Below are 12,314 nucleotides of genomic sequence, written 5' to 3' on the forward strand. Positions count from 1 at the left end.
ATTTTACAACAGAGATGTACAAGGCATGTAGCCAAGCCGATGTCAGAAACAGACAATTATCTCCATAAATCTGAGCAGAAGTCGAATCAGGCCGGGGCTAAAATAAAGCCGGAGGAAGTCTCTGCACGCTCCTCCTCCACCCGGACAATGGGGAGAGGTGTAGTCCAGTCAACTAACCGGACCTGAGGCTGGGCCTGGCCGCGTCGTGGCGGGATGGGGGAGACGACCCCCCACAACATCTTGGAGGACCCTGCCTTCCTGCCGCCCGTCTGCCTTCCAGCCGCCTTCCCCCCCCACCCCCCCATCTCCAGATGATGATGGGCCACTGAGGACAGGATAAGGTCAGCGGGCCAGGCCAGGCAGGATACACAGAGACCGGGTAGGCAAGGTAGGGGTTCCTGTCCAGGGATATCCTGTCTTTCAGCAGCATCGCTCCGTTCATCCCCTGGTGCGCCAGGACCCTCCCCACCTCAACCCCCCGAGACACAGGGGTGTTGGAGCAGCTATTGTGGAGCACACACAACACTGCATTATTCTATGGAACGATCCAGATCTATTTTGGCGACACACTTTCTCTCATTTGAAGGCCAAAAGGCCTGGAGGGCTTTGGGGAGGGGGTTGGTTTGTCGAAGGAAGTGAGGTGAAAGCCAAGAGACAGTGGGCCCATATCATGAGCTGGAGGCTGAAAACTCACCGTCCCTCTGCCTGAGTGTGTGATCCAAACACCTGAGGTGACGAACTGAAGATCTCTCTCTCTCTCTCTGTCTCTCTCTCTCTCTCTCTCTCTCTCTCTCTCTCTCTCTCTCTCTCTCTCTCTCTCTCTGTCTCTCTCTCTCTCTCTCTGTCTCTCTCTCTCTCTCTCTCTCTCTGTCTGTCTGTCTCTCTCTCTGTCTGTTTCTGACTCTCTTTCAAATGGATGGCATATCAAAGGCACAAGAGAGGCTGTCGTTCATGGAGGCACGTCGTTTCCGACGGCAAACGGCGTCGCGATTTGGAACCACCGGATCTTCGGTTTGTGAGGAACTGAGGAACTGAGCCCCAGAGCGGATCATCCCCTCCAGGGGCACAAAGCGTCCCTTCATGCTCGCCTCTATCCCCTCCATTGTGGAGCAAGGAGCCCCACTCCCTCCCCCAGACTACACGGGCCTAAATGAAGCCCCTGTCAGTAGCTCAAACTACCCGTTCCGCTGTACTCATCTAAGCACTGGCCTGTGACAGCACAGGTAGGCAGTTAAACTGAACAAATGTGAAGTCGCAATCTGGGGACGCGATTGTGTTGCTAGGTCACCTTAAAAGATGACGAGAATTGGGACCGTTTAGAAGTGGAATAAGAGAATTCTATACGATCACAATTCTGGTCACATTTATGTATAAAAGGAACCAATCGGATATCCTGGACACGATGTGAGCATTTAGCAGGGAAGTAGTATTTCTGTATTCTCTCTCTTCTGTCATTATTTCTCTCTGTCACACCAATGCAACCACATTTCTGCAATGAAGGTCCTTTTAGTTCCTGAAACAGCAACTTGATGACATTGACAAACAAATGCACACCCTCACAAACAAACACCCACACATACACACACACACACACACACACAGATGCTCCCCTCATGCATTCCTTCCCCTCTTCCTGGCAGGTGGTATGCTGAAAGGACCTCCATGGCAAAGCATCAACACAGAGGACAACAGCTGAATACTGAGAGGTTACTCAGGGATGATTTAATTGGGCAGAGGGTAAATATATATTATAATAGGTATACAGTTACATTGGGAAACAGTTGGTATACAGTTACATGCCATACTTGGGCTAAGTGTGGCTTTGTACCTCCATTACTCTACTTAATCGTCTGCATTTTTGCTTCACTGCACTATGCTGTAGGTACTTTAAATACTGCTGAATTTCAGCGTAATGGATTGAAGAGTTTAACCCACCAAAGTGTGAATATATATGACTCAGATGTTACCAGTGAACGGGCAAGTAGGTACTGTGGAAACAATGTACTATATCTCTTTCCTCGTGCCTGAAGGTTGCAGAGAAATACTGACCCTTAGTGGTTGGATATCACAACTTGACAAGAACTATTTTTTCCACAACCGTTTGTCACAGGGACATATTTCAGTGTTGGACAGGCCGGAAATTGACCATGGTGTAGCTCTGTTGTCTGTCCGTGTTGTTGTTTTCCAGTGGCAGCTAATTATCGGGCTCAGATTGTATACGTGTTGATCTGTGTAGCCATGGTGTGTCGTAAACAAAAACGAGTTTGGAAATACGTTGAAGGGGGTAGTCTACTGAAGCTAAAATCCTACCTGCGTAAACATAAAGACCTCAACCTCAACTTTATTCAGGGAAAAAAAGAGAGAACCCCGTTGCACATAGCCTGCTCACACGGGGATGATGCTATTCTCCGACTACTATTGAAACATGGAGCTGACGTTTTTCAGAAAGATCGTAAAGGCGACACACCTCTACACATTGCAGCAAACAGGGCTCTCAAGCACGGCACGAGAGGTAATACTAGCTCAAGTACCATCGAAAGGAATGATAATATACCGCAGTCAGCTGGTTAGCTAGCTACTGTAACGTTAACTAGCTAGCTAGACGCAAACCGTCAAGGCTATCTATAGCTACGTATGTGACCAATAATCTCTTGTATGTCTTCTTACGCAGAATATAATGACCTCGTTGTACCTCTTCTAAGAATAAATCCGGATATCATGATCATATCAAATAATGCCGGAATTACACCTCAGGACCTGCTACAATGGATGAGGACTGAAAAGGTATGATCCACTAAGACCCATAGAAATTTAGGCCCACAGTTACTCCAAGGTGTGTCCTGTTGGCTCCAATAGTCACTGTTAAATGAGTTGTTCGTTGTTTGATAAGAACCTTGTTTTGGTTGTTACCTTGTAGTATCAGTCTACTGTACATGAATACTGACTGTAACTTGTTCTTCTGAAGAACCAAAAGCCTTCCACAAGTACGAGCTCTTTGCACAAAAGCAACCCTGAGAAGGAATGGCAAGAAAAGCTTTTTGGGGAGTGCCAGGATGAGTTCTTTGAAACCTTTGGACAATACGATGGTAATATTACTTTATTATGGCAGTTTATATCTTTTTAAGACTGCAGACCAAATCAGTCTGTGATATTCCTGTCTTCTTCTTTCAGACGATGAATTTTTACAAGACGACGCAGATGAGGAAGACTTTGGCTTCTGGGCCGACCGAATCAGAACCGAGTACTTTGCGAAGCAGCATGCCCAGGCCCAAAGACTGGCAGCCTCTGGCTCGGGGGGAAAGAAGAGGAAGGGTAAGGCGGAAACGGAGGAAGAGGAGCGAAGCCGCAAGGAGCTGCACGAGAGGCTGCAGAGAGAGCACGCCGAGTACCTGGCGAGGGCGGCGCGGAAGGAGGAGGAGACTCGCCAGGGGAAGAAACAACGCTACGAAGAGAAATGTGCAGCCACCTTCCAGAGCGGCACGTCAACCGCCACCACCAAGCTGAGCTACGGGGACATCCCCTGGCCCGCCCCCAAGGGCACCGTGGAGGAGATGGTGGAGGTGATGCTGCACGGGGCGGACAGGGAGGACGTGCCGGTGTTCCGGAAGGTGCTGCGGAGACAGCAGGCCGTCTGGCACCCGGACCGATTCGACCAGCGCTGCGGAGCCCGTCTGCAGGAGAAAGACAAGCAGAGGATCCTGGATACAGTCACGGCTCTCTCCCAGGAACTCAACAGGCTGGCTCAGACCCTGAGGTGATTCGTCAGGAACGGGGGTGTAGGTCGTAGACACGTCCTGTCGTTTCACAGGCGTGTTTAGCCACGGAGTTGTACATGGCTCCATACAGTACAGAACAATAATGAATAGTATCCTTAGAAAATACTATGCAAACTCAAATACTAGTGCAAAACATGCTCTGCTATTTGGGTGTGGAAGGTGTGTCCTCTTTGGCCTAGGAAATGAATCAGAGCTTCTCCAGCCACTAAATTCATATTTTATGTGTTTGTAAATGTATTTATATACCTGGGAATAAAAGTTGGACCTATTTAATGCTATAAATATAAATAAATATTTATATCAGTATGTGTATCTGCCATTTTCTTCTGAAATGTCTAATCTGAAATATATAATCTGAAAAGTTTGTACCCAGTTAATTAGAAGCCCTCCTTGACCAAGGAAATGTAATACATGTAATACTTTAACAAAAGTCAAAGTCTAACAATAGTGAAATTGCATGTTTTAAAGGGTCACAGATGGTTTTACCAGTTGTATGTTTTTCAATTTAATTCCAACCATCTCAACGTGTTGTCCATATTGATAGATTAAAGTATTTGGGTTAAGGATTGGATGTTGGGATATGACCATGACTGGGACAACCGAACTCAATCAACAAGTCAGGAATACAGAAAAAACATCATCAGTTGGGTTATTTTAACTGAAAGGGTGTTAAATCATTAAACTAGAAAATAAAGATCCTGTGAATCTGTGAACCCCAAATCCATAATTAAACACAAAGAAAGGACAGATGGTAATTTCAGTGATGGAATAGAATAAATTAGAGGATGTTCTGGTTGCCAGGTTTGTTAATATTCCACGTTGGATATCCAGTCAGTGTGAATTGTAGCCCTGTACGAATGTTAGCGACTACTAAACATAGCCTACATGTAAAATGTTGAAATCTGCACAATATTCCCAAACACACACAAGTTCTTTAAATAATCCGTGTCTATTAAGAATTTACGTTTACCAGGTAAATACAACAATTGTCACATTTATTTTAGCCTAACCTAAATACATTTCTTTATTCTAGACCTACATTATTTGATAGAGTTTTAACACAATGGTAGTTTATTTTTCTTCCTCTACACGTGTTTACTATTGCATCATCATTGTCGTCATTTTATGGTTGAACAAAGATCTTGTTTACTGATGGTGTCCGTGTAAAACATCTCGTTAACAGCTTTCTGGCGTCTACAAAATGTCTGGCAACCCAAAGACGCAATCTGTGTCAGTGGCTGGGCGACACAGTGCGAATGAAAGGCTGCATTTTGTATGTCCGTTAATAGTTTTACTTAGGTTATGTCTAGATTTTACTGTAATTCCGTTATTGGCTTCATAAGTCATATAGTCTATGGTCGTTTAATTTGTGTTTGAATGGGCAAATGCATAGCATTGCGACGACTGGTTGCGATAGTGACAGCTATTAAAGGAATAGGATGACGCCTGTAGGCTCGCTCGGTGTAATATGTGCAACTACATAGACACTAAACATGCTTTCTTTTCTTAAATATCGTTGACTCACTTATCATTCAAGAAACAACAGCTAGCGAGTAAAAAATAGCCTTGATGTTTGATTGCAGTGGCTGAAAACCTGATTTCAAACTGAGATAATCTTTTTTTATATAAAGAAATAGAATAATTCTTTGCTATTTAGCTAATTGAAGCCCAGTGTCGGTTGGTGTTGATGGACAAAAAATATTTGTAGACTTGTCCGGTAGCCTACTGTTGGCTTGAGAGATTTAGGCCGTAGGAGATTTCGACTGCAAGGTGGCAGATAAGATGGGGTCGGTGTTCCGAAGTGAGGAGATGTGCCTGGCGCAATTGTTTCTACAGTCCGGTTCTGCTTATGATTGCATAAGTGAACTTGGAGAAATGGGTCTGGTCGAGTTCCGAGATGTAAGTTTTCCTGATAGTCCAATGCTCGCACACGTGTTTTATCTTACTGTCTCGAATTCACTGTATTTAAATGAATCTTTATGTAAGTGTCACAATGTCACAAAATTAAATGTTGGGCGTGTGTTCTTGCATGTATTTGCGTATCGGTCTGTGTGAGAGAGAGATTGGGTGTGTGTGTGTCTGTGTGTGGTGTGGGTGGTCAGATAATTATGTCAATTAGTTGCCGGTTAATCGGTCCAATCAGTCCAGTTAATGCCCTTCACAGAAATCAATACTCAGAAATAGAACAAACTGATAATGCAAACCTTTTAAAGCCTGACCTCGGGCAGAGCAATGATTCATTGTGTCCAAAAATAGCCTAGCTTCTGAAGTTAACTGCACAGAATATAGGATGGTATTAATCTAACCCTTCCATCCTTAAAAAAAATGTCGGCCTTGTTTAATAAACCCTAATTCTATGCACACCAGCACTGGCGCACACGTCCTCCAGCCTAGACACCCAACCTCGCTTCTTCTTCTCTGGTTTCAGCTCAACCCCAGCGTCAGCTCGTTCCAGCGCCGCTTCGTCAGCGAAATCAAGAGGTGTGAGGAGATGGAGAGAATTCTGGGTAAGGAGACCGAGATGGGACGTGGCTGACACACACATCTGGCCTACGTGGATGGCGGCGCGTGACGTGTCTGTGCCTTTTCCTTGAGCAGGGTACCTGTTAAGGGAGATCCGTAAGGCCAATATAGCTGTCCCCGAAGAGGACGACAGTCCCGTCGCCCCTCCCCCCAAACAAGTCCTTGAGATCATGGTGAGGCTCTCTTGTATTGTGTACGGAAATGGGATATGTTGTCACGATTGAGAATCCGAGGAGTAACGTCATTATGAAGCCTCAAGACTATATCTTTGGCTTGGCGCGTGTGACTAGTTTGAGTTAAGAACACGATGCGGTTTGAGTATTGATTTTGTGATGATGATCGGGACGGAGTGGTTCAGGGCCAAGACGGTTGTGGTCGGGGGAGGATTGGCTGTCGGTGGTTGAGTCTGGCTGTGTGGTCCTCAGGAGCAGCTGCAGAGGCTGGAGGTGGAGCTGAGCGAGGTGGCCAGGAACAAGGAGAAGCTCCAGAGGAACCTGCTGGAGCTGACCGAGTACACACACATGCTGAGGATCACGCGCACTTTCATACACAGCAGCTCTCGGGTCAGTCCTCTCTCTCTGTCTCTCTCTCACACACACAAACCTGGCTGGGACTCTTTATATATATATTATATCATATATAGCCAATGGCCGCAACAAATTTGTCCCAGACACACAGTGTCCTTTCAGAACTCCAGTCTTTGACAAGGCCTGACTGGTGAAGACTCCTACCAGTTTGCGAGGGTGATGCAGAAAGAGGGATGACTCTAATTAATGAAACAGTCATCCCACAGGCATCCAGACAATCTCATGACTCCAATAATCTGTGTTTTGAAAAAAGGAAAATCATATTTTGTTTATTTTTTTACATTGTTATATCTCAGCCAGGGGAGTCACCATGTTCACTATCACCAGACTCCATTTCCTGCCCGAGTATAGTAGGCTTTAAACTTGAACAATCGTGTATGTGTGTGTAGGACATGGTGTGATGTGGTAATGTTTGTTTGTTCTCCTCTTAGCATGAGGCCCTGGGCCCCCAGTATGAAGAATTCCCCTCTACAGAGATGGAGACTGGGACAGGATGCACCAACATGCAGAGACTGGGAGCCAAGCTGGGGTAAGGGTTTACCAAGTAAATGACAAGTAAATGACTTAACTTTTAACCCAGTTAAACGGTTACTGTTTATGGCTACTGTTTAACCCTCCACTCTCTCTCTCCCTCCCTCCCTCCCTCCACTCTCTCCCTCCACTCTCTCCCTCCACTCTCTCCCTCCCTCCCTCCTTCCTCTCTCTCGCTCTGTTTGTCTCTCCGTTTTTCCTCTCGTCTCTTTTCCCCTCTCTTCCCCTTTCGCCTCTTTTCTCTCTCCCTCTCCAGGTTTGTCTCAGGTCTGATCCAGAGGGTGAAAGTGGAGGCCTTTGAGCGCATGCTGTGGAGGGTGTGTAAGGGCTACACCATCCTCAGCTACGCGGAGGTGGACGAGAGCCTCGTCGACCTGGACACGGTGCGACGGTGAACACGGCCCACAGAAATACCAAACGAGGAACATGGCCATGTCCATAAATATCATCGTGTGTGTTTTTTTTTCTCTGTCTCGCAGGGTGAGATCAACGAAAGTGTCGTGTTCCTCATCTCGTTTTGGGGCGACCAGATTGGACAGAAGGTTCAGAAGATCTGCGATTGGTAAGTCCCTCGCGACACGGATCTCTCGACACGTTACAAACACGAGGGCGTACAAATGTATGGCGTGCACCAAATCGCACAGACCGCCTCTTTCGTTTTTGTCTCTGATCCTAGTCCTTTGTCGCTTTTCTGCTGTTGCCTAGCTACCACTGTCACCTTTACCCCCACCCCGAGAACGACGAGGAGAGGGTGGACGTGATGGATAGCCTCCGGACGCGGATCCAGGACTTGAACAACGTACGTCCGGCCCTGCGTCCGTCCGTTAACAACGTCCACCGATGCCGTGAGGGGGAAATCATGTTTGTCGTTGGTTTCTCACTGCTCCGTCCATCCAGGTGCTGCACCGTACGGAGGACTACCTGAAGCAGGTGCTCCAGAAGGCCTCCGAGTCGGCCTTCACCTGGGCGGTGCAGGTGAAGAAGATGAAGGCCATCTACCACATCCTCAACCTCTGCAGCTTCGACGTCACCAACAAGTGTCTGATCGCAGAGGTGTGGTGCCCCGTCAGCGACCTGACCAACCTGCGGGGGGCGCTGGAGGAAGGCTCGGTGAGTGAGTCCGCTTCTCCGTTGAAAGAGCGCGATTTGACGGTGAATTGGCGTTGCCGCCGTCTTGTCGCCGGATCTCCTCCCTGACCCGGTTCGTTTCCCGTTCCCGGCCTCAGAGGAAGGGAGACGCCACCGTTCCGTCTTTCGTGAACCGCATCCCGAGCAGCGACACTCCGCCCACCCTCCTGAGGACCAACAAGTTCACGTCGGGGTTCCAGAGCATCGTGGAGGCGTACGGCGTGGGAGACTACCGCGAGGCCAGTCCAGGTGGGCTTCCACACGCACCCCACAGCCGGCCCGGGTATCTGAGGTCCACAGCTGCTGGTGCAGCGGAAGTTCTCCCGCTTCCCTGGTGGTGATGATGTTCCTTTTTCTCGTTGGCAGCTCCGTACACCGTCATCACGTTCCCTTTCCTGTTTGCGGTCATGTTCGGGGACCTTGGGCACGGGCTGGTCATGACGATGTTCGCCCTCTGGATGGTGCTGACGGAGAAGAGCCACAAGCGCAAGCGATCCGACAACGAGGCGAGAAGGACCACCACCCCTCTCGTCTCCTCAGCAGCAATAGGAACCCATGATGATGCGTTTTCGTTCAGATTTTTTATTTTGTTCTGTTTTTCATCCATCCTCAGGTCTGGGTGCTGTTCTTCCAAGGCCGCTACATCATCCTGATGATGGGCTTGTTCTCCATCTACACCGGCCTCATCTACAACGACTGCTTCTCCAAGTCCCTCAACATCTTCGGCTCAGGATGGAGCGTGAAGGCCATGTTCGCGGACCAGCAGTGGACGTGAGTCACCTGACCTCCACGCCTGGATCTGTGGTGTCCCATGTGCGCTTTGGATTCCAGCTTTGACTGGAACTCGTCTGTTAGGAAGTCGTTTGTACAGCTGTTCACTTCCTCATGTGTCCGTGCAGGAATGAAACTCTCCAAACGAACGCTGTGCTCACGTTGGACCCCAACGTGTCCGGGGTGTTCCGTGGACCATACCCCTTTGGAATCGACCCTGTGAGTATCCAAGTTGTATGGATGGACACACAAACTAAATAAAAAACACAAAAGCAGCCTCACCCTCCCAGGCTGACTGACTGACTGACTGACTGGCTGGCTGGCTGACTGGCTGACCGGTCCGATCTCCTATGTTTATGCTTCCTCCTGCATCTCAGATCTGGAACATGGCCGTGAACCGCCTGTCCTTCCTCAACTCCTACAAGATGAAGATGTCCGTCATCATCGGCGTGGTGCACATGAGCTTCGGGGTGGTGCTTAGCGTTTTCAACCACCTGTGAGTCACAAGTCACGAGGACAGTTACCCTGCCCTTGTCATCGCCGTATAAAGCGACGAAGCAGAACTATAATACATCTCTCTGTCCCTGAGAGACGCAGCTAATCAGAAACCTTTTGATAACAACGCAAAGGAGACGCCAATCACTTCTCTTCCATCCTTCCAGGCACTTCCGGCAGAAGTTCAACGTCTACCTGCTGTTCCTGCCGGAGCTGCTGTTTCTGCTGTGTCTCTTTGGCTACCTGGTCTTCATGATCCTCTACAAATGGTTGGCGTTCGGAGTCCGAGACTCGCGCCTGGCTCCCAGCATCCTCATCCACTTCATCAACATGTTCCTCATGCAGGGTGGGGACAACAACCCTCTCTACCCTGGACAGGTAGGGCCTGGAAGCGTTACGAGCCCCACTGTGTCTGACTGGGCTTGTGCACTGGATATTTTAGTGGTCGCTGGTTCGACCCGGGCTTGATGCTGAATGTGTGTGTGTGTGTGTGTGTGGTTCCGCAGACAGGGCTGCAGATCTTCCTGGTGGCGGTAGCTCTTCTGTCTGTGCCTGTGCTGCTGTTGGGAAAACCTCTCTACCTCTACTGGCTGCATCGCGGGGCTAAAGGCTTGCGAGGACGCAGGGTGAGTGTGTGTGTGTGTGTGTGTGTGTGTGTGTGAGAGAGAGAGAGACTGTGTTTGTGGGTCTAATTTGAAGTGCCTCTCTCCTCGTGAAGGGCTATGAGAGAGTCCGCCGTGTGAGTGAGGACGACATGTCCACGGCACCAGCCTACGACGAAGATGAAGAGGAGGGCCTCGACGACCTCATGACCAGCAGAGAGGCCGCACGCAAGAAGGTCAGAATCCCCGGCGACGAATCCGACACCCAACAGCGGGGGGCTGTTCTGGCGTGACCCGTCGAAGCCATCCCCCCAAAAAAGAAGAGCGAAAGTGTCTGAAGTCGTGTGATCTTTGCCTCTCGTGTTCACTTGCAGTTCGACTTTGGCGATGCGTTCCTGCACCAGGCCATCCACACCATAGAGTACTGCCTTGGCTGCATCTCCAACACGGCCTCCTACCTGCGTCTCTGGGCCCTCAGCCTGGCCCACGCTCGTGAGTAGACCCCCCCACCCCCACACTGCAGCTGGCCATGGAAAGGAAACGTGTGGAACTATCTAGAATGTTCTATACTTTGTCAGAGCATTTTTCATTTGTGTGATTGTGTGTGTGTGTTGAAAAGAGCTTTCTGAGGTGCTGTGGGCCATGGTGATGCGTCTGGGCCTGAGGGTGACCTCCAGACTGGGGGTGCTGTTCCTGGTGCCTGTGTTCTGCCTGTTTGCCCTGCTCACAGTGTCCATCCTCCTGGTCATGGAGGGCCTCTCGGCCTTCCTCCACGCCCTCCGCCTCCACTGGTGAGCCTCCTCGTCTGTTCAGTCGCCTGCTCTAACCATGGTTAAATATGAGAAATATGTATATAAATGAGGAAGTCAGCGAAGGGGTACTTCGCTTACCCCTTCGCTGACTTTCTCATTTATTCAAATTTGCTGTCATTCCCTTCAGGCTAACTATTAGCAATTTATTTACGCAATTTATCTCTCTATTTTTCTCTCTTTCTGTCTTCTCTCTCTCTCTCTCTTTCTTCTTTCTTCCTTTTTTCCTTCGTTCTCCAGGGTGGAGTTCCAAAACAAGTTCTACCACGGGACTGGCATAAAGTTTGCCCCCTTTGATTTCTCTGTACTCCCCTCGGTCCTGGAGCAGGAAGGCCTGCTGTGACCAGACCGAGCGACTCCCCTCGGTCCTGGAGCAGGAAGGCCTGCTGTGACCAGACCGAGCGAGCCACAGTTAGGCAGTGTGTTATAGCCGGGTGGGTTCTTAGAGTGTGGATGTGGAGGCCCACTGTGACAACGATGGTAGAATGCAGTACACAGACTGAAACTCCCTGTTATGCTGGGAAGACATGTAGCAACATTTTCACTTGAGACTTTTTTTGAACAGTTACAGGCTGCACTGACTGCCTTCTATCGATGAGACCATATCCAGCGAAACTCTGAAGTCCGTGGGGTACAAAATTACTGTTTATGTATGTTGATACTTTGTAATAATAGGATTATTGCTGCTTATGTATTGGCTACCTAATGCCAGTTACTGTTTGTGAATTTAAGGACTTGATTATGAATCAGTTGTGTATAGGAGTTTTTTAAATGCTTATTTATTATTTAACATATTTATCCGAGACAAATGTAAAGTTAAGACCCCTTAACCCTTCTGAGTATGTACAGGAAGTCAAATCAAGCGTCCTAATGTCTAGTGCCATAAGAATGTCTTTGTAAACGACACACATGAAAACCATTGCAACGGAAATGCACATTATCCATGTGAAGAAACTACTGCTTTTGGTAAACCTTCTTTGGTATGAGAAACTACTACTTATTTTTGCAACAGACGTTATCACTTTCCAAACAGAAAAATGCAGAAATGATTGTATAATAAGAAAAATCAGCGTTTTTATTGACGATTACTGT

At 48.3% G+C, this 12,314-nt stretch overlaps 2 protein-coding genes across 3 annotated transcripts; both read left to right on the forward strand.

The window, feature by feature from the left end:
- Nucleotides 1-2,193: 2,193 nt before the first annotated feature.
- nfkbil1 (nuclear factor of kappa light polypeptide gene enhancer in B-cells inhibitor-like 1) lies at nt 2,194-4,080 on the forward strand. Its single transcript, XM_067258455.1, has 4 exons — nt 2,194-2,512; nt 2,672-2,784; nt 2,966-3,086; nt 3,172-4,080. The coding sequence occupies exons 1-4, from the start codon at nt 2,239-2,241 to the stop codon at nt 3,756-3,758; spliced, it is 1,095 nt and encodes a 364-aa protein (XP_067114556.1). The 5' UTR covers nt 2,194-2,238; the 3' UTR covers nt 3,759-4,080.
- A 1,478-nt stretch (nt 4,081-5,558) lies between these two features.
- Nucleotides 5,559-11,565, forward strand: atp6v0a2a (ATPase H+ transporting V0 subunit a2a). Of its 2 annotated transcripts, none has more exons than XM_067257905.1 (20): nt 5,559-5,675; nt 6,205-6,283; nt 6,375-6,472; nt 6,725-6,862; nt 7,318-7,415; nt 7,674-7,800; nt 7,897-7,979; nt 8,123-8,216; nt 8,315-8,527; nt 8,644-8,794; nt 8,912-9,051; nt 9,159-9,316; nt 9,445-9,535; nt 9,694-9,812; nt 9,979-10,189; nt 10,318-10,455; nt 10,530-10,634; nt 10,788-10,905; nt 11,033-11,204; nt 11,463-11,565. In XM_067257905.1, the coding sequence occupies exons 1-20, from the start codon at nt 5,559-5,561 to the stop codon at nt 11,563-11,565; spliced, it is 2,553 nt and encodes an 850-aa protein (XP_067114006.1). The 2 variants fall into 2 exon arrangements, with proteins under 2 accessions (XP_067114006.1, XP_067114005.1); XM_067257904.1 differs by having other exon boundaries at nt 10,318-10,437; nt 10,530-10,649.
- The last annotated feature ends 749 nt before the right edge of the window (nt 11,566-12,314 follow it).

This window comes from Osmerus mordax, chromosome 20 (genome assembly GCF_038355195.1).
Source record: "Osmerus mordax isolate fOsmMor3 chromosome 20, fOsmMor3.pri, whole genome shotgun sequence".
Lineage (NCBI taxonomy): Eukaryota > Metazoa > Chordata > Actinopteri > Osmeriformes > Osmeridae > Osmerus > Osmerus mordax.

What these genes read in the sequence shown, in the direction of transcription:
- nfkbil1 (XM_067258455.1), top strand. Translation starts at nt 2,239, where the DNA reads ATGGTGTGTCGTAAACAAAAACGAGTTTGGAAATACGTTGAAGGGGGT. An exon ending in AATGGATGAGGACTGAAAAG is followed by an intron (nt 2,785 to 2,965) that starts GTATGATCCACT and finishes GTTCTTCTGAAG; the next exon opens with AACCAAAAGCCTTCCACAAG. An exon ending in AACCTTTGGACAATACGATG is followed by an intron (nt 3,087 to 3,171) that starts GTAATATTACTT and finishes TTCTTCTTTCAG; the next exon opens with ACGATGAATTTTTACAAGAC.
- atp6v0a2a (XM_067257905.1), top strand. Translation starts at nt 5,559, where the DNA reads ATGGGGTCGGTGTTCCGAAGTGAGGAGATGTGCCTGGCGCAATTGTTT. An exon ending in TTCGCGGACCAGCAGTGGAC is followed by an intron (nt 9,317 to 9,444) that starts GTGAGTCACCTG and finishes GTGTCCGTGCAG; the next exon opens with GAATGAAACTCTCCAAACGA. An exon ending in ACCCTCTCTACCCTGGACAG is followed by an intron (nt 10,190 to 10,317) that starts GTAGGGCCTGGA and finishes GTGGTTCCGCAG; the next exon opens with ACAGGGCTGCAGATCTTCCT.